The sequence below is a fragment of the Podarcis gaigeae genome, assembly GCF_964106915.1.
Source record: "Podarcis gaigeae genome assembly, chromosome: 4".
Classification (NCBI taxonomy): Eukaryota; Metazoa; Chordata; class Lepidosauria; order Squamata; family Lacertidae; genus Podarcis; species Podarcis gaigeae.
In genome coordinates, this window is record NC_139677.1 from 10,354,944 (window position 1) to 10,376,433 (window position 21,490).

Sequence of the window (21,490 nt, forward strand, 5' to 3'; positions counted from 1 at the left end):
AGAAATAAATGTTCCCTTCTCTTTCCTTAACAAGAAAATGGAGAGTTGTGATGTACCTATTCACAAAAGAGAAGTGGCAAGATTTCATGAATTCAGCCTTCCAGTTAAAACACTGCTCACACGCATAGATATCTCACACAAACAATTATTGACAGGGGCACGACAGCTGCAGCTACATCTGGAGAGAGTTTTCTGAAGGAGAATTTGCTTTGGCCCCGTGGGATCTGGACACTTCCTTATAGAAGTCGTTGGCCAAAGCAGCTGGAGGACAGTGGGCCACCCACTCCCATTTACCACCCCAGGCCTGTGACACTCTGGGACCAGACGAGAACTGGACTTCAGAGGTTCTCCAGCTGCACATCCCTCTGCAAGGACACCCAGGATCCATGGCTATGATCTGCCGAAGACATTTTGGCACCTGAGGCGAACCGCAAAATGGCATCCCTCCTCACCAGGGAAGAAGGGGTGAGTGAAGATCTACATCAGGAAAGAGGAGGGAATGAAGATCTACCTCAAGAACAAGGCAGGACTGGAGACCTACATGGGGAAATCAATCAACTGTACCCATAATAGGGGGGAAAGGGGCATGCCCTGAATCATGTAGGATGGGTGCAGAACCCAGGGGCTCCCAGGAGGCAGCCCCCCACCATTTCCTCCCTCAGCCAGCAGCACCTCCTGAAAGGATGCTGTGGAAGTAGTTTGAGGCAGGGGCTGTGGAGAAGGAGGCACATCTTGGCCTTCAAGGACCACACGGCAGTCACTGCTGCTGCGAGGGCAGCAAATAATGTGCTTCCTCAAGGCTAGATCTGCTGCCCCTGTAGATTCTGCCACCAGAGGCAGTAAAATTCCTGGGGATGTTGTCCTAGGGTTTCACAAATGCTACAATAATTACTGCGAACAAAATTTGCCAGGCGATTTAGGAAGGCTTCTATATATAAGTTAATTAACCAATCCATTAATTGAGTAAAATGCTCAATATCGCTGAGTCTCAATAGACCCCTCAGGAGCTTCCTGCTGTAAAGACACAAAACCCCAGAGAATTTGTTCCTCTCTGCTCCTCCCGTCCTAAACAAATTCCCACCTTTCCATGCAGACAGACACACAACCAGTCTGCAGTCTGGATTACAATATTCCTGCAGCAGCTAAGCATGAAATGCAAAGTGCTGGATGCCCCTGACCTTAGTGATTGTTTTTTGCTTTTACATTTTATTATAATGTTTTTAAACTGTGCATGCGTATAAGAAAATAATTACAGCGGCATATGACATATATCACCCCGTGGTCCGTGTCAGACCACTTCCTTGAGAATTTTGGACTTAAGGGTTCGATTCTGCAATCAGGAATGGTGGACTAAATATCTGCCCTAGGAAACAAATGGAATCCAATGGATTTCTGAATGCTCTTGGTTTCTTTCCCAGTGGATAGAACAGGTGACCCTATTGAAGCCCACACTGCAGAATGCAGTGGTACCTTGGCTCTCAAACTTAATCTGTTCCAAAAGTCCATTCCAAAACCAAAGCGTTCCAAAACCAAGGCATGCTTTCCCATAGAAAGTAATGCAAAATGGATTATCTGTTCCAGACTTTTAATAACAACCCCTAAAACAACAATTTAACAGGAATTTTACTATCTGACGAGACCATTGATTCATAAAATGAAAGCAATAAACGACGAACTGCAGTCACACAATCAATCAATCAATCAATCAATCAATCAGTAGCTGAACTGGGTTCCACACAGTCACACAAAAAAACAAAAAACAAAAACAAGAAAGCAAAATAAATAGCAAAAAAGAGACTGACCTCAGCATAACACTCAAAACGGAAGTGTGGCACTCAAATCGGAAGCGTAAGACTCAAAACGGAGCACGTTTGGCTTCTGAAAAAAGTTTGCAAACCGAAACACTTACTTCCAGGTTTGCAGTGTTTTGGGTTCCAAGTTGTTTGAGTACCAAGGCGTTTGAGAAGCAAGGTACCACTGTACGGAGATGCTTTGAGCTCTTAACAGCACCCTTGAGCACCCTCTCCAGCACAGTGGAACGCATTCTGCATTTTGGTGCACCATAGAACTAAGGGCGATTAAACATACCAGAGAATGGCTAGAACACATGTGGTAAATGGGGCACTGAAAAGTCTGCTGAGCAGGAGGGAGAGCTCAATATCACGCCTGCTGCATGACCTCAAGGGTGGCAAAGAAGACTGCCTGCTCTCCCTGCCTCATATCCTTAAATAGCCATCCTTTTGCATTGTCCAAAGTCTGTTAACAATGGTGTTTTAGACCCTTTGGAAGCCCATGGAGATGTATTTGCAAGGCATTTTGAGGGTAAGATTGCTTGCTTCCATCCATCGCAGTCTTGACCCTAAATCCACGTTCACTGCTGTCTCTTGTGAGGTGCCCAGTACGTCTGCTGCAATATTGTGGGATCGGTTTCAATGGATGTGTCTTGATAATGGGGCGAAAGTGCTTGCGACAATGTGGCCAACAAGGTGTTCTCCTTGGTTCATTAAAGCTGACAGACGGGGTGCGATCAGGTGCATTTAGGGTGTGACATATACACCCCGTTCCAAAACATGGCAGCAATTCTTCCTCGGAAATAGGGAAAAAACTTTAGTCAGGCTAATTGCAGGACAGCCTCAGCAGCAAGGTCCATAAGTTCAGATTCCAAGGTTCTTGAGCAAGGCAAGAGATTCAGAACTCGATGGAAGCTACATAGGAAGATGTCCCAACACTTTGACATACCCTTCCTGCCAAGCTTCTAAAGATGAGGTGGGGCAAGCTCTCCTGCCCTACAAGTCTCCTGCAATTAATCAAAGGCATCTCCAAGAAAGATACCTTTGACACAATCTGCTCTCCCTTTTTCTCTTTTAATGAAGAACAGGATATTTCAATGCCATCATCACCACCACAGAGGTGTCTATGGAGGGGATATATTGATTGAAAATGTCAAACTAACCAGATTGCTAGTTGGGTCGGCCAGCCAAGATGACAGTGGGGTTGAGGATTATGGAAGTGGACAAAGCTGTATTGTAACTTTTGAACACACACACACACACACACACACACACACACACACACACACGTGTCCCCTGTGTGTGCACACATGCATACTCCAGCTGGCCCAGGTGCATTAGATCCCATGTATGTAGGCGGTGCCTGTTTCTAGGCAACATTATCTCTTGATTCAGCAAATCAAGGTGCAGTTAAATTCATACCTGGCTGGTCTTTATTCTGGCCCTTGATAAGTTCTTACTAGGGAGAGGAGAGTGTGGCTTTCACTGTAACCACTTACTTTCTTCTTTTATATAATTCTGCTTTGTATCATAGAATTGTAAAGTTGGGAAGGACCCCGAGGGTCCTCAAGCCCAACCCCCTGTCAGTGAAATCATGTTTTTACAAGCCTACAGCCTGTTGCCATGCTAATAACTGAAATGTCATAAATTCACCATGGAAATTTTCCTCAAAAACAGAGGAGGAGAAAACGACAAGTTTAGTGGAGCAAAACAAATAAGTTGTGAAGTATGGAGAGAACTTTGATAGATAAGCAGACAAACACCCATTCCAAAGGGAGCAAAATTTACCAATGACACACAATCTTTCCGCTGAGAGAAGTGGTACATTGGCACTCATGTGGAAAACCAACCCAAGGCTTCTTTCACACATGCGGGTGACATGGCTGCTCCCATTTGCTGTTGGGAATGTATTGGAAACTTCCGTCCACATGGCTGAGCTTCCATGCGGATACATAACACAGAAGCTATGTTACAGGGATGCAGGTGGCGCTGTGGGTTAAACCACAGAACCTAGGACTTGCCGATCAGAAGGTTGGCAGTTCGGATCCCTGCGACGAGGTGAGCTCCCGTTGCTCAGTCCCTGCTGCTGCCAACCTAGCAGTTCGAAAGCACGTCAAAATAGATAAATAGTAGATAAATAGGTACCGCTTCGGTGGTAAGGTAAATGGCATTTCCGTGCGCTGCTCTGGTTTGCCAGAAGCGGCTTCATCATGCTGGCCACATGACCTGGAAACTGTATGCCGGCTTCTAGCAAATTACAGTTCCCAAGGTTGTTTGGGAAAATCTTTAAATGGCACGGACGGAAAGGTCTTTATTCTCTTTGGTTTCAATGCAACTACAAGAAGCTTCTGAACTGAAGGGGATCTCTTGTATAATGTCTTTGATCTTCAGACACAAAATTAAAAAAATACAAGGATCTTTAAATGTGACTGTCGTCAGTGCAAAGCACTTAAATGGCGTTTTATTCTAGGATAATCACCTACAAACCAAACCTGCCTCAGGAATTAGCCTGTAGTCTACTCCTCCGGCCAATAGTCTCAATGAAACTATTTGTACAGTAATAATAACTCAATAGCCGTTCTCAAGGGACATGTCCTGCATTTACAGAGAGATCGCCACAGTCTTAGAGAGCTTTTCCTGGAATCATTTCTTTCTGTCTCAGGAACTCTCTAATATGTTAACCTTTCTCCCTCCTTTTTTTAGAACACCCGCCTTAAAAAAAATAAAATCAGCTTGAAAAGGTGCATTTTTTCTATAATGAGGGGGGGTGGGGGACTGCTCAGAAGAATTGAGCCAGAACTAGAAGACAAGAGCAGAGGATGTAATAAAATTGAGGAATTTCACTTGATTTGATTGCCTGCTACTGCTTGGGAATCTAGCGAAGGAATGCCTGAGCTGAGAAGGTGACCAAGGTGATAATAAGAGCAATGTGCTATCCCTCTCCCCCCCCCCCCCCCCGCCCAGCAATTATTTTGTGCAAGAGAATTCAAAGGTCCAGGAGAGATGGTCCGTGGAAGACCTCATTCTGTAATATCTGGAACAAAGCCAGCAATCAACCACACCCCTGCAGGGCCCACATGCTTTTCGGAAGAATTATTTCTCCTGCGCTCGTGCAATGTTTACATCTTTACAGAGCGATAATCTGAAAAATCAGCTTGGGAAACAAGTGCCTTGGGAATCCTCTGTTATCAGGCTAGGAGCATTATTCGCCTGGAAATTCTTCTTCGGAGATGGGGCGCCATCTAGTGGCACCTCCGCGAAACACAAGATTAAGGTGGCCTTTTTTAGAAGGGTGGGCTTGCTGAAATATAGATTATCTAGCCCAGGTTTCTGTCCACACAGTGGCAAAGCAGGTACCAATGGGGAGAGCGCTTTCCCCACTTGTTTTCCCCAGCAACTGGCATTCAGAAGCATGCTGTCTCCAACAGTGAAGGCAGAACATATCTAGCAATATCAATGTCTATGGAGTGCTTTTGTCCGTCTTGAATTTTCTGACATTCAGCTTCACTGAATAGCCGTGAGGCCGAACGACCCTGTGCATTGTCTTGAGGAAAGGGGCATAACATCTTTCTTTCCAGAGATGGAAAGAAGAATCTGTACCAACCAAGGAGGAGTGGCAGACTAAACTAATGGACTATGTCGAAATTGCAAAACGTACGGAAGCAATCAGAAACCAAGAGGGAAAAAGACTTTGCCAAAGACTGGGGGAAATTTGTGGATTACCTGAAATGTTATTGCACACATATAAGTTCATTAGCAGGGTCAACTTAAACCAAGCAGCTAAAAGTAATGCTAAAAGAATTAATAATTGGAGTAATGAAGGAAATTAAGTGTTACAAATTGAAAAGCATGAAGCTCTGCCACTGGTCAAAATATGTATGTTTATTGGTAAAATATTGGATTTTTGTTTCTGTTAAAATTCCTTTTTTAAAAAAGCTGAAAAACAAAATTTATAAATAAAAAGAGAAAAGGTGCGTAACCAGCACTTTCACATAGACCTTTTCCATCTATTGAGGCACTTGCAATGAATCAGGAGGACATCTGCATTTTTAAAACCCAGCTTGATAAAACAAGACAATGACTGCTTTCCATTTTGTAGACAAATTTGTCTATTTTCTCATCCAGCAACACTTACATGTGCTCAAGTAAATCACAGCTAATGCCTATGGAGAGCAAAATTAAGGGGAGATTTTCCAGCACTGGGTAGTTATCGTACAGTTGTATAGAACTGAACACTCAGGTAGAAAATCTCCACAGGTAGCCGAAAAAAGGAAGAGCAAGAAAAAGGAACCACAGCCAGATTCTGTGTGCAGAAAAGGCTTGTAAGTCACATCAGGGTCTCTAGAGGTGGGATTTTGAAACAGGGTTTGGAGTGAATTTACTTTTCTCCATAGGAGTGAATTTTTACCTCATACTTATTTGGGATAATGTAAAGCGGTTCACTTGGACAGTACTATGTAGCATGAAGGTGAAATCTATTTTTTGCTCTTGGTGAGCCCAGCAGCTGAGCTTTGTTTCTTCACCACACAAAGTGTGATGAAATATTGGTGATGAAATCGAACAGGCCAGCTATAGAACATGCTGGAATGCCTGCAGATTTTCTTCATTTGGCATCAAAAAGACATCAAAAGTGGGCAAAAGATTTATATTCCATGCACAGGGTACCCCAACTTTCTTCCTGGGAACCATACACCTATATTTAATGGCAGGCAGGCCTAGAGAAAAGCCTCAGATGACTTGGAGTGTGAAGTTGTTTTTATTAAGTTCTCCAAAATTCCACACATACATTTCAATACATAATAAAATTATCTTCTTTTTTAACACTTCCCATCCCCTTTCCCATGGTGTTTCTGCTTCTCTCCCTCTGTGACACCATCTTTTCTCTCTTAATCCTTAACAAAACAACTCTAATCTTTAATCCCTTCTGTTGCTCATGGTTCAAATCCTGCTAGGGTGTTCGTCATACAATAATATTTCTTTAAATAATCCGGAAAGGGTTGCCGTTCTCCCAAAAACCATTTGTCATTAGGTTCTCTTATTCTTTTTTGTTGTTGTTTAGTAGTTTAGTCTTGTCTGACTCTTCATGACTCCATGGACCAGAGCATGCCAGGCACTCCTGTCTTTCACTGCCTCCCGCAGTTTGGTCAAACTCATGCTGGTAGCTTCAAGAACACTGTCCAACCATCTCATCCTCTGTTGTCCCCTTCTCCTTGTGCCCTCCATCTTTCCCAACATCAGGGTCTTTTCCAGGGAATCTTCTCTTCTCATGAGGTGGCCAAAGTATTGGAGCCTCAGCTTCACGATCTGTCTTTCCAGTGAGCGCTCAGGGCTGATTTCCTCAAGAATGGATAGGTTTGATCTTCTTACAGTCCATGGGACTCTCAAGAGTCTCCTCCTGCACCGTAATTCAAAAGCATCAATTCTTCAGCAATCAGCCTTCTTTATGGTCCAGCTTTCACTTCCATACATCACTACTGGGAAAACCATAGCTTTAATATTATGGACCTTTGTCTCTGCTTTTTAAGATGCTGTCTAGGTTTGTCACTGCTTTTCTCCCAAGAAGCAGGCGTCTTTTAATTTCGTGACTTCTGTCACCACCTGCAGTGATCTTGGAACCCAAGAAAGTAAAACCTCTTAACTTTGCCAGTTCTGCGTGATCCACCGCTATGCTTATCGATTCTTCTTCAGTGGCTATTTCTGCTTCTTTCCATTTTGTGTGTGTAGAGAATCCTAGCTGCAGTTGTAATGTACATAAATAACTCAATCATCTTTTGGGGGACTTCTGTCTCTATAATTCCTAAAAGAAAAGGTTCAGGTTTGTTGTCATCGTTGGTATAGATTCCTGAAAGCAATTTGTGCAATCTTCCCACCCAACCCAACCCCTTTTCCGGTCCTGGTTTTCCAGCAAAGTCCAGCTCAAAGGTCTAAGCCCCCCCACCATTTAAATCTCATACCATGTACCCAGACCGCACCTGGGCAGGTGCACTGTTGAAGGGGGAAGGGAGCCAGAGTCAGTCACTGTGAACCATCCCGTCCTTTTACGAAATCGCTAACCTCCATTAGGGCAAGACCATAGAGATGGGCCAGTCCCAAGCCATAGAGGCTGCTGTAACTCATATACACGAGAGGATGGCTACATAAAAGAGCTCCCACTTGGAACGACTCAAAAACATTGTCCTGGTTTTCTACAGGGCTTAGGAATTGCTCCCTTTTGTGGAGTGAAGCTTCTGTGGGGAATGGAGGAGACAGCAGCGAGCTCTTGGGGCTGCCCCTGCGGGGGGGGGGGGGGGAGAACAGCCTATTTTAAGCTTGCTTGAAAACCTCTCCCAGCATTATGCGCTCCAACTTCACGGAAGAACGGTTTAATCTCCGTTGCCATCATTAATTTTTGACGGAGGGCACCGCTCAACATCCTGTTTACAGCCCACTAAATCTCCATTATGAAGCTCCAGCTTACAGAAAGAGGAACCCTATGAAGGGCTGCGTTAACTTTTACGATTGCATTCCAACTCTGAAACGCACAAAGGAAGGGGATTAAAAATACCGCGATTTCTTTCTGGGGGTGGGGAAAACAGCAGCCACACTTCGGGATACAGCAAGAGAGATTATGAGCACGCTGTTCATCATTATTGTCACAGTTGCCATGGTTACTGTATGCTCTACGACTGCCAGGAAGGAGCTGGTGGCGCTGTGGTCTAAACCACTGAGCCTCTTGGGCTTGCTGATCAGGAGGTCAGCCGTTCAAATCCCCACTAGTGAGCTCCCATTGCTCTGTCCCAGCTCCTGCCAGCCCAGCAGTTCGAAAGCATGCCAGTGTAGTAGATAAATAGGTACCACTGCAGCAGGAAGGTAAATGGTGTTTTCATCCGTTCTGGTTTCCTTCACGGTATTCTGTTGCACCAGAAGCGGTTTAGTCCTGCTGGCCACATGACACAGAAAGCTGTCTGCAGACAAATGCCGGCTCCCTCGGCCTGAAAGCGAGATGAGCGCCACAGCCCCATAGTTGCCTTTGACTGGACTTAACCGTCCAGGGGCCCTTTACCTTTTTTATGCTCCACTACTACCAGGCTCTGGCACAGCAGTAGTCACCCAGCCCCCTCCGCCCCAATGAACCAGCTGGGTCTGGTGTAACTTTACTCTGGCTTAACTTACTTGCTTTATGCCTGTTTCTTGTGCATAGATAGCTCCCTTAATAAGTATGAAACTATCAGAGAAAGAAAGGTGTTTGAATGGCACATATGGCAACACATTTATGCTAAGTTAAGTTGCACTGCTGTGGTGTTACGTTGGTCACAAAAAACACTGTATGTAAAACATGTTAGTTAATATAGCACCACATTTTCTTAATACTAAGAACCTCAAATAATAGAAGAAGGTTAAAACATATACCTAGATATGGGTGCAAGATATTAGGAAAAATATTATGTTTGAACAATGGGAAAAATTGTGGAAAGAAGATATGAAATTCACTAAGTGTTATATATTGAAAGAAAATTACCTTAAATACAACATAGATTATATTTAACACCGGAAAGAATAGCAAAAAATGAATAAAAATTGTAGTGATGTCTGCTAACGATGCAACACTGGAAAAGGTACTATGATACATATATGGTGGAATTGTTTAAATATCAAACAATTTTGGGAAACAATATATAACGAAATGAAAAAAATCTTTAGATATTCATTTAGGAAGACACCAGAAGGTTTTCTATTGGGAATAGTACCAGGGAGTCTAAAGGAAGAAGACAAGACATTATATTTGTATGCAACAGTAGCTGCAAGGCTATTGATTGCGAAAAATTGGAAAAGTGGTATTATACCGACAAAAATAAAGTGGCTTGTCAAATTATTGGAGTACTACAATATATCCAAAACAATGGGAGAAATTGGAAGGATCTCAAAAGAGAAGATAGACAGGGATTAGAAGGTGTTTAACTTGCAAAACCATATTGAAAAATCTGAACTCCTATTAGAATAAACAACTTCCGTTTTAAGTACTGAAATACTAAATAAGATGGATAACAATGTGTAATAGAAAAAGAAGCATGAAATTAGGTTAAAGGTGTGTGAAAGAAAGTAATAGAAGTGGAAAGAAATTGCAACTGAGTAGATTGGAAGTCTAACACAAAGGTGGGGTGAGGGGTGGTGGATGGTGTTGGGAAAAGGAATTATCTGTGGGACTGAATGTAGGTATGTTTGAATATTTTTAAGGATTGTATGAAATGTATGTTTGTATGCTTGTATATTTGCAATATGTATGTATTAATGCTGAATTATTTTAATAAAAACTTTTCAAAAAAAAAAAAAACATATACCTAGATTTGTTTGGGGGCGGGCAGTAAGTGTTTCTGTGACTAACATAACACGCTTAAGCAATGAGGTTTTTGTGCCCTAGTATTGATTCCGTATTGGTTCAAGTAATCATGATGCTGGTGAATATGTATCGACACTTCCAGTGAGAGGGGAAATGTCTAGGAAATTTCACTAGGGTATATGAAAGGTACAGGGCCATCTAGCGGCTAATACGGAGCGAAGAATAAATTGTTTTAACCCCCTGTCTGCCAGGAGTTCCATACCAAAGGTAGATTTTCAGAGAAATATCTGCAGATATTCATTTTTTGCATTCAAGCCAGCTTTGCAAAACTCTCCGTCTCTTGTCCACGGTGTGGAAAGTTTTTCAGGTACTTACAATCAAGTTATCATCTAAGCTATCATTTCCCCCACAAGCAGCCAGTCTTCTTATGTGGTGTACAGCAGTTGATCCTTTCAGAAATGTGAATGAGAGCAACCCAAGAGGTCCTGACTGAACAAATTAAGTCAACGATTCCCAAGAAGAGATTTTGGGCAGAGATTTGAGGCTGAAACCTATAATTGTATGTTGCTTTGAGACATTCCTGTCGTGAGCAATGAATAAATGCAATAAAAATAATAGCAGGAATAATTACAGATAAGGTTAGATTTGGAGAAAATTCCATCCAACTGTCTAAAGCAATGGAACCATGTACATAAGTGAAATCAATGAAAGCTTGTTCCAAAGCATATCTGTGTGCTTAATAATGCTGATTTTTTTGGACATCGTTTCTTCGTGCTGTGGAGTACACAAAGCAATAAGCATCATTATTTATCTTATTTTTAAAATATTTTACTGTATTTTATTTTTAAAGTGTAGCTTTCATAACACAGTCTCTAGTCTAACCTAGTTAATGTTGAGTGTTGACTTACTTTCTTTTTAATGGCTGAAGGAGTTGACATCTTTTTATTTCTACAAGATTCAGTTAGAAAATTTAAACTTCATTTTATTCCCTGAGAGTCCTAACAGCTCATAATTTGTCTTAATACAGAAGACAATTGTCTAAACGAATGTTTTGAAACTTTTGCTGGTGTCCAGTGTATCTTCATTGTACATTTCTCCTTCCAGAGACCCTGCTGTCAGCATTTCCTGCTTTTTGAGATTTTGATGTTTTGTATTATTATAGTTTACTAAACTATATTATAGTTTACTAAAACTAAGGCATAGTTTTTATTTTTCAGTGTAGTAATTTTTGGTTCACATTAAGAACATAAGGGCATCTCCCCTGGATTAGGTCAACAGTCCACCTATTTTTTAACACCCCCCCCCCCAATTTTTCAGAAACCGTTTGACATAAATACCATCCAATATGTTCCAACTAATATATGTATTTTGAACTCCCCCCCCCACTCCTTTTGAGGTTTCTTATATTTTTAAATTTATAAAACTGCATCTCCTTCACTACTCCAATTATTAATTGCTTTCTAGTTATCTTTTAACATTAATTACAACTGTTTGGTTTAAGTTAATCCTGCTAATGAACTTATATGTGTACAGTAACATTTCAGATAATCCACATATTTTCCCATGTCTTTTATAAAGCTCCCCCTGTCCTGCGGTCTCTTGGTTTTTTATTACTTCTGTAAGTTTTGCCATTTGGGCATCATCTGCAACGACTACTTGGCTAGTACAGAATCTTTTTTCCATTCCTGAGCATAAATCATCCTGGCTGCGGTCGTAGCATACACAAACTGTTTCTTTTAAAAAAATGTTTTGGTAACTCTGTACCAATTATCCTAACAGAAAAGCTTCTGGGTTGTTTTTTTTTTAGTAAAAGTTATTTTAAACATTTTCTTCAATTCATTATAAATAATTTCGCAGAAAGCTTTTACAGTGGTACCTTGGTTCTCAAACGTCTTGGTACTCAAATGCCTTGGTTCCCAAATGCTGAAAATCCAGAACTAAGTGTTCCGGTTTTCTAACGTTTTTCGGAAGCTGAACGTCTGTTGGCTATTGTTTCTGGGGCACCTGCACCAATCAGAAGCTGCGTCTTGGTTTCTGAACATTTCGGAAGTCAAACGGACTTCCGGAACAGATTAAGTTTGGCACTTTTGTTTTCGCTATTTATTCTACGTTTTTGTTTTTGAGACTTTTTCGGTTAATTTGTTTTAGTGACTGTGTGGAACTCAGTTCAGCTACCAATTGATTGTGTGACTGCGGAAATGGATAAAAGCCCCCCATCCAAACAATGACTATCATCAGTGCAGGTAAGAATTTTTTTTTTTAATTATTATTTTTTATCATCTAGAATACTGTCTTATTAATTTTATAGTACAGTACATTGATTATTGCTTTCATTTTATGGATCAATGGCCTTGTTAGAAAGTAAAATTCATGTTAAATTGCTGTTTTCGGGGTTGTTTTTAAAAGTCTGGAACAGATTAATCCGTTTTGCATAACTTTCTATGGGAAAGCGCGCCTTGGTTTTGGAACGCTTTGGTTTTGGAACGGACTACCAGAATGGATTAAGTTTGAGAACCAAGGTACCACTGTACACTCTTACAAGACCACCACATATGGTAAAAAGTACCTTCTTTCTCCTTAAATTTCCAGCATATATTTGATTGTGAGGTCAAGGGTCTATCCAGTTCAGCATTCAATTTGCCAGAGCAGCCAGGCGGTCAGGTGTCCTGAGGATGTTCATAAACCAGCCAGGAGGTTGGCTTGTTTATAGCCACTGCTACAGAGGTCTACTGCCTTTTAATATGGAGACTCCATTTAGCCAACAAATTTAGCCGCCAATTTCTTCCATGGATGTGTCAAATCTAAGCCACTCTCTTTTGGCAGCTAATTCCATAATTAATGGAATTATTCCACAATTAATTTTCCGTTAAAAAGCAGTTTGAATAGATGCTCTCTTTTGCCAGTCCTGAGCTTACTACCAGTTAATTTAATTGGGTGACCCCCCCCCAAGTATGAGTTTTGCTGATACACAAGAGGAACAGGAATTCCTCTCTTCACATGCAAAAGATCTGTATCACGAATGAAAACAACCAGAGCAAATGCAGCAATGACATTTATTGGAAATTCTCCAAATGATACATGTGAATAAGTCCAACTTAGGGTGAAACTTTCTCTGCCTCTAAAAAAAAAATGTTCTGAAAAAAATTGCAATGTGCCTCAACAAGTTGATCAATGCAGTACACAGTTCAACGGTTCTATGGGACGGGTTCTGTATGCACAATATTGCTTCAAGTGAAATTGCAAAAAAGAAAGGAGAATTACTTTCCCTCTTCCATCTGGGAAAATGCAATTATTAGTATGATTTCACCGGATTCCATGTGAGTTTATTCATTTCGGTAAGAGGCAACAGCTGCAAGAAAATAATGCTAGGCACAATCTATTAGAAATCTGTCTTCCACTGTGGAATTTCCTACAATGTCACCTATTTGTTTCATCCACTCCTGCTAGACTGTGCCCCATGATGATCACACCATTGTTATCAACTAACAAGAAAAGACTGATACTGCCGTTTTAAATCAGTAAACCAACTTTGTTGTCCCTCGGATTTGCTTGTCGCTTGCATTATGCATTTTACAAAGGAAACATTGGCACTCTCTCCAGCTCACCCCACACCTATGAGTAAGACACTTGGCTGAATTTGGCACTTGACTTATTATTATTATTTTAAAAAAAACAATACCTGGAAAAATATAACAAATAAATCCCCACTGGATGTTACGCTAATTTGATTCAAGCATGTTCCCACAAATGCAAATTTCCTGCGCATGATTAACTGCTATTTTCATAGCTCCCTCAGATCAAAGACTGACTTCAGGGTCGGGTCTACAAGACAGAAATGGCTTCCAGAAACAACAAATCTTCAGCGCTGTGCAAAAGCAGAGACTGATAAAAGAATGGAAAAAGCCAGGAAAAAGCATTGAACTGTGTCTATTGGTATTGAATCCTGCTTCTAAACAAAATGAGAAAAGGTACGCCACAGAACAGATATCTTAAGCTGAAATGTACTAACCACTAGATTTGGACGACGAATTCCCTGCTTCTCTGAAGCAAGGGCATTTTTGAAGCATCGTAATAGTCTACATAGAGAATCCTGAAGGTTTGTCAGTGCCCATATCCCAATAAAGGAAAAAATCTGGACGGGTCATTGGCTCTTTGCACAGAGAGAGGTTGGGGACTCTTACAAGGTTTCTTTGGCTTGTTGAAACCATGTATTCATCACATATTAAACTGCATGAAGCAGCACTCAAATCGAAGGTTATCTTATGTGCCAGCAGACAGGCAAAAACTCCATGTAACGTATCTGTTGGTGTGCATCATGTGAGAAAATGGGTGAGAAACGAAAACTTCGATTCTTTCCCCCCATAAAATAATTCCTGCACCTACAGAGCTAGTGCGTCAGAGGGAAAAGCTACATTGGAAACACGTGCTAGTTCTGTATATGAAGGGAGTAGTTTATTTCAGGGAGCGTTCGCACATTTCACAGCCAACCGGCTATTCATCATGGTGTATTTCCAGCGAGATACATCATGCGAGATTTCCAAGAGCCTGTTTCGGCTCTTAATTTCACACCACAGTGAACGGGGGAAGAGGAACGGCTTCCAACCTTCGCTTCTCTTGCCTCCGTTGGGGAAAACAAGGCTTGGCCACTTCTCTACATGCAGGAGAAACATGGCCCCGTTGAACTCTCCTCAACAGCTGAGCCGCAAAATGACAGCCGGTCAGGGTTATTCTTGGACGTATGTGGAAGTCAGCAGAATGAACTGCAGGCACGTAAGAGCTTACAGGGATGTCCTCCACAAAAATGGCCAGAGACACACACACACAGAGAAAAAAACCTTACACGAAACACAAAAGAAATCCCCAACTAAAATGGAAAACATGCTGTTCTTTGGAGGGGAACAATTACATTCTTGTTTTCTTTTCAAGTATTGATCAATGTATATAAAGACAACAACATGTTCCTTTCACTAGATCCAGAGAACATATTGAAGTTGACATTTAAGTTACCAGCGGTCCAAAAGGGTGGACTTTCCTCTCTTTCCCTTTACACCAATCCTAAATATACATCTAATTGTCTTCTTTAGGTCCAATCTTCTTTTGCTTTCCTTTTTTTTTTTGCATTGCTATTCATGTACACCCATTATTAAAAACATTTAACCTGGGATTTGCATATCAAGATTTTAAAAGGCCTCTCCGCTGCTAGAAGAATCCCAGTACCCGTGTGTGATTATGCAGATACCTTCTATGTTTGTCGTTTTCCCTTTTCTTTATTGTTCGAAACCGTGTTGCCTGCAACGCTTCACTTATGGCTTATTTCTAAATTTTGCTTGGGTTACAGTTTGCTTCCTTTAGCAGCTGTTCACAGTCAGGCAGCACCTCTTCTGGCAAGTATTTACAGATTTTCTCAATAGTCTTTCTATAGAGCGCCTTCTCTTCTTCCAGAGACTGAATTAAGCTCTTCAGCTTGCTCTCCCTTTCCAAGACGTTTTCCAGGTTCGATTCCACACTCTGGATTTTAGCATGGGCTGCCTAATCAGAAAGCAGGAAAAGGATTTTTTTAAACGAGCGTCCTTGAGAGCAGAAACACATAGCAACTACCTGCAAAAATTGCTTGCAAATACATTATACAAATTGCTCACTGTTCCCTTCAGGTGCATTGGGGATAAAGCATTTCATGTTTGCTCGCTGTAATTCTTGTGATACAGGCATATCTAATTTCCAGTTTACTGAAAAGAACTACTTGCACAAAGCTATTGTATTGTGGATCTTAACTTCTAGTCATAGTCTACTGCACTTTGGCAACAGCCATTCCAAAACTGTGTGCTGGGGTACCACAGTGTCTAAAGGTAAAGAGACCCCTGACCATTAGGTCCAGTCCTGACTGACTCTGGGATTGCGGCGCTCATCTCGCTTTATTGGCCGAGGGAGCCGGCATACAGCTTCTGGGTCATATGTCCAGCATGACTAAGCTGCTTCTGGCGAGCCAGAGCAGTGCACGGAAACGCCGTTTACCTTCCCGCCAGAGCGGTACCTATTTATCTACTTGCACTTTGTGCTTTCGAACTGCTAGGTTGGCAGGAGCAGGGACCAAACAACGGGGATTCGAACCACCAACCTTCTGATCGGCAAGTCCTAGGCTCTGTGGTTTAACCCACAGCGCCACCCGCCTCCCTACTACCACAGTGTCTACCCAGCTCCATATTGTCTACACTGACTGGAAGCATTTCTCCAGGGTTTCAGGCAGAAATAAGTTCCTCTCAGCCCTCCCTGGGCATGAACCTGGGACCTTCTGCACACAAAGCAAATGCTCTCCCACTGGGCTATGGCCCTTCTACTCTGGCATGGATGGATACAACCTGGTGTGTTTTCCTATCCTACCTCAATGAACCTGAAGACCAAACGAAGCTTTCACCATCAGATCTAGATGTTTGACAAATGTGTAAAAAAAAACGGGAGAGGATGGAATTTGAAGAGAACTGTTGGCAGGAGCGGCTCACTCTTCCTCCATAATCCTCTTCCGCAGCCACCAAACAAAGGACTGGGAGTTTTCCTCTGAGGAAGAGAGGCTGGAATATAGGAGGGCGTCAAGTACCCGCTCCTGATGTTTCTCCTTTTGTTTAGCCCAGACCCGGGTCTTCTGCTAAACATTTAGAGAATCAGAGAGCCTGAACGGACCTATTAGGTTTCCTAGGCCAACCCCATGTGCCACACTGGTTCTGCAATGCAGGATAAAGTCACAACATGCAGCTTAGTCCTTGGTAGTTTACCTGTAGTTTCTCCAGGAGGTCCATATTCTGCCTCTTCAGCTGATTGTTTGCCCTTTCGAGTTTCTCGGGAGCCTCCCCATCATCGCAGATATTTGAGTTCTCTTGCAGTTCATCTTGCAGAACGTGGTACTCCACCTCATAGGCGTGCAGCTGTTTGGAAATATCCATCTCAAAGACCTACCGACAGAAGAGAAAATGCTTGGAGAATATTTAAGGATTAGATGAGATCATATTGTACCAAGCACACCATATTAGCAGAACTTGAGTGATACTTGTAAACACAACGAATACCGTTTGTGGAGTAGATGGGAACAATATTAAAGAATATAAAACTGTGCGGGGGGAAACGACGGTATAAACAGTACAATGAGAATGATTGGAAGACTTGTTTTGTCAGAAGTCTTTTTTATTTAAGTGCTTATTTAAGCATTAATTAGGAAGATTAAGTTTTTTTATGCACATAAATCTGCTTTTTCTTCTTTCTTTTTTCTGTATTGACTTCTTTTCTTCATTGTTTTTTCTTTAATTTTCTTTTTGTAGTATGAGATTGTAAATTCTTTGTAAATTCTTTGTATATGTGTGTAATTTGTAATGTGTGTAAAAAAGAAAAGAAAACCAGTTTCCTTATGAGAGGTCCCACCGTGTTTAGTTCAGGCAAATAGGACCATATGAACTAAACAAAGCATGCCTACGAGGATGCCTCATCCAATTGGTTACATGAGTCAAGGAGGTGTTTGCACTTGTCCCCCAGAAGAGATGACTCTCAAGACTAGAAGCTGCTTCTGGATAATGAGCCTGAAAGATGGCAATCTTGAGGAATCAGCAGCATGCATGTTCCAAACTGAAGTTTGGTAGAACCTGTGCAACTTGGGTTGATGTGGCTACATTAACACACTTTCTGGACGGGCCAATAAATAGATGAATCTTACCAGAGGCAGAGACTAATGTCAGTAAGATAGCTGGGGAATTTTCTTGACCTTTTGCCAACATGCTAACTCAAAGAAGTTTCAAGGATTAGCAGCTAAGTACAGGGACTAGGGTGGCGCTGTGGGTTAATCCACAGAGCCTAGGGCTTGCCGAACAGAAGGTCGGCGGTTTGAATCCCCACGACGGGGTGAGCTCCTGTTTCTTGGTCCCAGCTCCTGCCAACCTAGCAGTTTGAAAGCACGTCAAAGTGCAAGTAGATAAATAGGTGCTGCACTGGTGGGAAGGTAAACAGTGTTTCCGTGCGCTGCTCTGGTTCGCCAGAAGCGGCTTAGTCATGCTGGCCAAATGACCCGGAAGCTGTCAGCTGTCTGCGGACAAACGCTGGCTCCCTCGGCCTATAGAGCGAGATGAGCGCCGCAACCCCAGAGTTGTCCAAACACCCAACTAACCAACCAACCAACCACACACACATTTGTAATTGCACATGTACATTTTTTAAAACGCACACATATTTGTGATATATTCCGATGACATTTGGAGGATGCTGCAAGTATGCATTTGTTTAAAATGTATTTTGCTGTTAACCTTTGACATTTGTAAAACATTTATACAAAATACAGCAGGCTAAAAATATACATGTATGTATTCGGATGATAATAATAATGCCTATACATTAGATAGGCATATATGTAATTGGAATTGCTCACTTCTATAATGATATAGTATACCTTTTCTTTTACCCTGTTCAGTTAAAATGTTCTTTAAACATTAATTTAAAAAATACCTCGAATATGGCAATATCTGGGCTGCATCAATAGGAGTATAGCATCTAGATCAAGGGAAGTAATAGTGCCACTGTATTCTGCTCTGTTCAGACCTCACCTGGAGTACTGTGTCCAGTTCTGGGCACCACAGTTCAAGAAGGACACTGACAAACTGGAACGTGTCCAGAGGAGGGCAACCAAAATGGTCAAAGGCCTGGAAACGATGCCTTATGAGGAACGGCTAAGGGAGCTGGGCATGTTTAGCCTGGAGAAGAGGAGGTTAAGGGGTGATATGATAGCCATGTTCAAATATATAAAAGGATGTCACATAGAGGAGGGAGAAAGGTTGTTTTCTGCTGCTCCAGAGAAACGGACACAGAGCAATGGTTCCAAACTACAAGAAAGAAGATTCCACCTAAACATTAGGAAGAACTTCCTGACAGTAAGAGCTGTTCGACAGTGGAATTTGCTGCCAAGGAGTGTGGTGGAGTCTCCTTCTTTGGAGGTCTTTAAGCAGAGGCTTGACAACCATATGTCAGGAGTGCTCTGATGGTGTTTCCTGCTTGGCAGGGGGTTGGACTCAATGGCCCTTGTGGTCTCTTCCAACTCTATGATTCTATGATCTTGAAACTGCAAGATAAAGTTATAGCACTGACCCACAGAGAGTGCTCTTTTCAGTTAGTCCTTCACAGAACAGAGTTTTCAGTCTCCTCCATTCACCCAGATATAAGCTAACCAGCCAACTCCTTAAAGATGGCTTCACACCAGAGCTTTGCACTCCCAGGATGGTGTCAAAGGCACTAAGGGCTTGTACATGAAATGGTTCACAGCAAGCAGCCAGTCTGCTGGCTTGAGGTGGAAACTGAAAGAGCCAGGGTATGAGCAATATGACTCACAGCGTCGGGATTACAACCTAATATTTCTCATTAGAACAACAGTGAACTTTACAGAGTGCTTCCTGTACATCAGCTCAGTAATCCTTACAAAAAAAAACCCTGTAAGGAAGGCCAGATATTATTCCCTGTATCCTAGGCAGCGGCTGGAGAGCGGCTTCCCTCAAGCCACCTGGTGAATTTATGGGAGAAGCGAGGTTCAAGTCAGGGCCTTTTGGTTCACAGCTCAGATCTTTAGGCACTATCATACGACTGAATGGCCAAGTGATGCATTATCAATGCATTATACTGTTTGTGTGGGGGTGGAACAGACTATTATTACCTGCGTCATAATCTTTTCCATTTGGAGCTTTGTCATGTCTGGTAGAGTGTTTTTCAGAAACTCGACGATGCTTTCAAAAGCCTCGCACATCATGATGTGCTCCTCTTGGCTGCTTAGCAAACTTAGTGCTACTTTAAATATGACTTCTGTTCCCTGAAGAAATATAATGTCTAGGGCAGAGAACAAAACATAGATTAGATTGTGTTTCCCATTTAAAACGTTGTTTTCTATACATTTTTATGTTGAAGATTAAAGGGGATGAAAAAGTCATTTTTTTGTGTTCTTACACTTATCTGTTAAAAACATGTTTTATAATTAACATATACATCACAAATGCTTTAGTATTCCAAGTCAAGAAAACGTGTCGTGTCTTCTCAAGTAAAATCTGAGCACAACACCTGGCTTGGTTAGCATTACTGAACCATCACCATGGCCCAAGATCTAATGAAATGTAGATTATGTTCCTGCAATACACTTTTAAAAAATTCCTGCAGAAGGATTAGTTTCAGGAAAAAAGAAGTCTCAAACAATTGTTCTAGTGCAGAAGGAGTGCCCAAACTACTCAAAAGGATGTTTTCTTACATACACACATGAATTAGGGAACTGTTCTTATACATGAGAAGCTGATGTCAAATAAGTCAATGTATGTTAGCCAGTGTAAAGCAGAATTAAATGTGGATGGTCTGGTATAAATCTGTCATTAAGGCACTATGATTATGTCAAAGGCATGTTGCGGAATAGGACCCCCCCCACACACAAAACTACCAATTTGGAGGGGCCTATTATTGATCTGCTCAACCAATACACTGAAAAGCTTCCTACCGAACACTCTGGCTACAAATCCCAATGGAAACTGCGAAGCAAATAAAGTCAGAAACCAGGGGGCAGCATAAAGGCTGGGACTGATCTCGTTCTCTTCAAGGTGGTTGTAGAGGTCTCTGTGATAATCATGTAGTAGTCTCGACAGCTGGTACATCTGGATCTGTATTAAAATATGGGAGAGTGAAGAAGAAGAAGAAGAAGAAGAAGAAGAAGAAGAAGAGGAGGAGGAGGAGGAGGAGGAGGAGGAAGAGGAGGAGGAGGAGTTTGGATTTGATATCCCGCTTTATCACTACCCAGAGGAGTCTCAAAGCGGCTAACATTCTTCTTTCCCTTCCTCCCCCACAACAAACACTCTGTGAGGTGAGAGACATCAGAGAAGTTTGACTGGCCCAAGGTCACCCAGCAGCTGCATGTGGAGAAGCGGAGACACGAACCCGGTTCACCAGATTACGAGTCCACCGCTCTGAACCACTACACCACACTGGCTCAGATTAAGAATTTCTCTGACTTCTTGTGCAATTCGTACCTGCTATCACAGTTTCCCCAGGGGGAAACCCTGAGGCTGTTTGGGTCCCCTCTCCCTGTGGCTGCTGTTCACATGATGCTTGGTCTGTCCAGAAGGTGTGGCCACATGTGTATATGCGCATAGCTAGAATTCACTGCCATAAGATGTGGTCACAGTCACTAATGCAGGCAGCTTTTCAGATTCGCAGCACCCAAGGTTGTATTTCAGGTTGGTTTTTCTAAGCTAGAAAATGATCACAGATCTCCCAAATAATGTGTTGTTTGTCCCTTACTCTAACTGATAAACTATGTTGAAACAGAGTACTCTCCTGTGAACTAGCACTCTGGAATTTGTCTTAGGAATTCCGACCAGAGGAGGGGGGG

General features: G+C 42.1%; 1 protein-coding gene across 4 annotated transcripts in view; it reads right to left on the reverse strand.

The window, feature by feature from the left end:
* Window positions 1-13,146: 13,146 nt before the first annotated feature.
* The window catches only part of TBC1D4 (TBC1 domain family member 4), a gene marked incomplete at its 5' end in the record, with an annotated part of 100,869 nt that continues 92,525 nt past the window's right edge, over window positions 13,147-21,490 (reverse strand). For all 4 annotated transcript variants that reach the window (XM_083737772.1, XM_083737773.1, XM_083737774.1 and 1 more), the window contains 4 exons: window positions 13,147-15,636; window positions 16,875-17,051; window positions 19,781-19,950; window positions 20,603-20,762. In XM_083737772.1, the coding sequence (XP_083593898.1) occupies window positions 15,424-15,636; window positions 16,875-17,051; window positions 19,781-19,950; window positions 20,603-20,762 (720 nt within the window). In that variant the 3' untranslated portion in view covers window positions 13,147-15,423. The remainder of the gene's footprint in view (window positions 15,637-16,874; window positions 17,052-19,780; window positions 19,951-20,602; window positions 20,763-21,490) is intronic.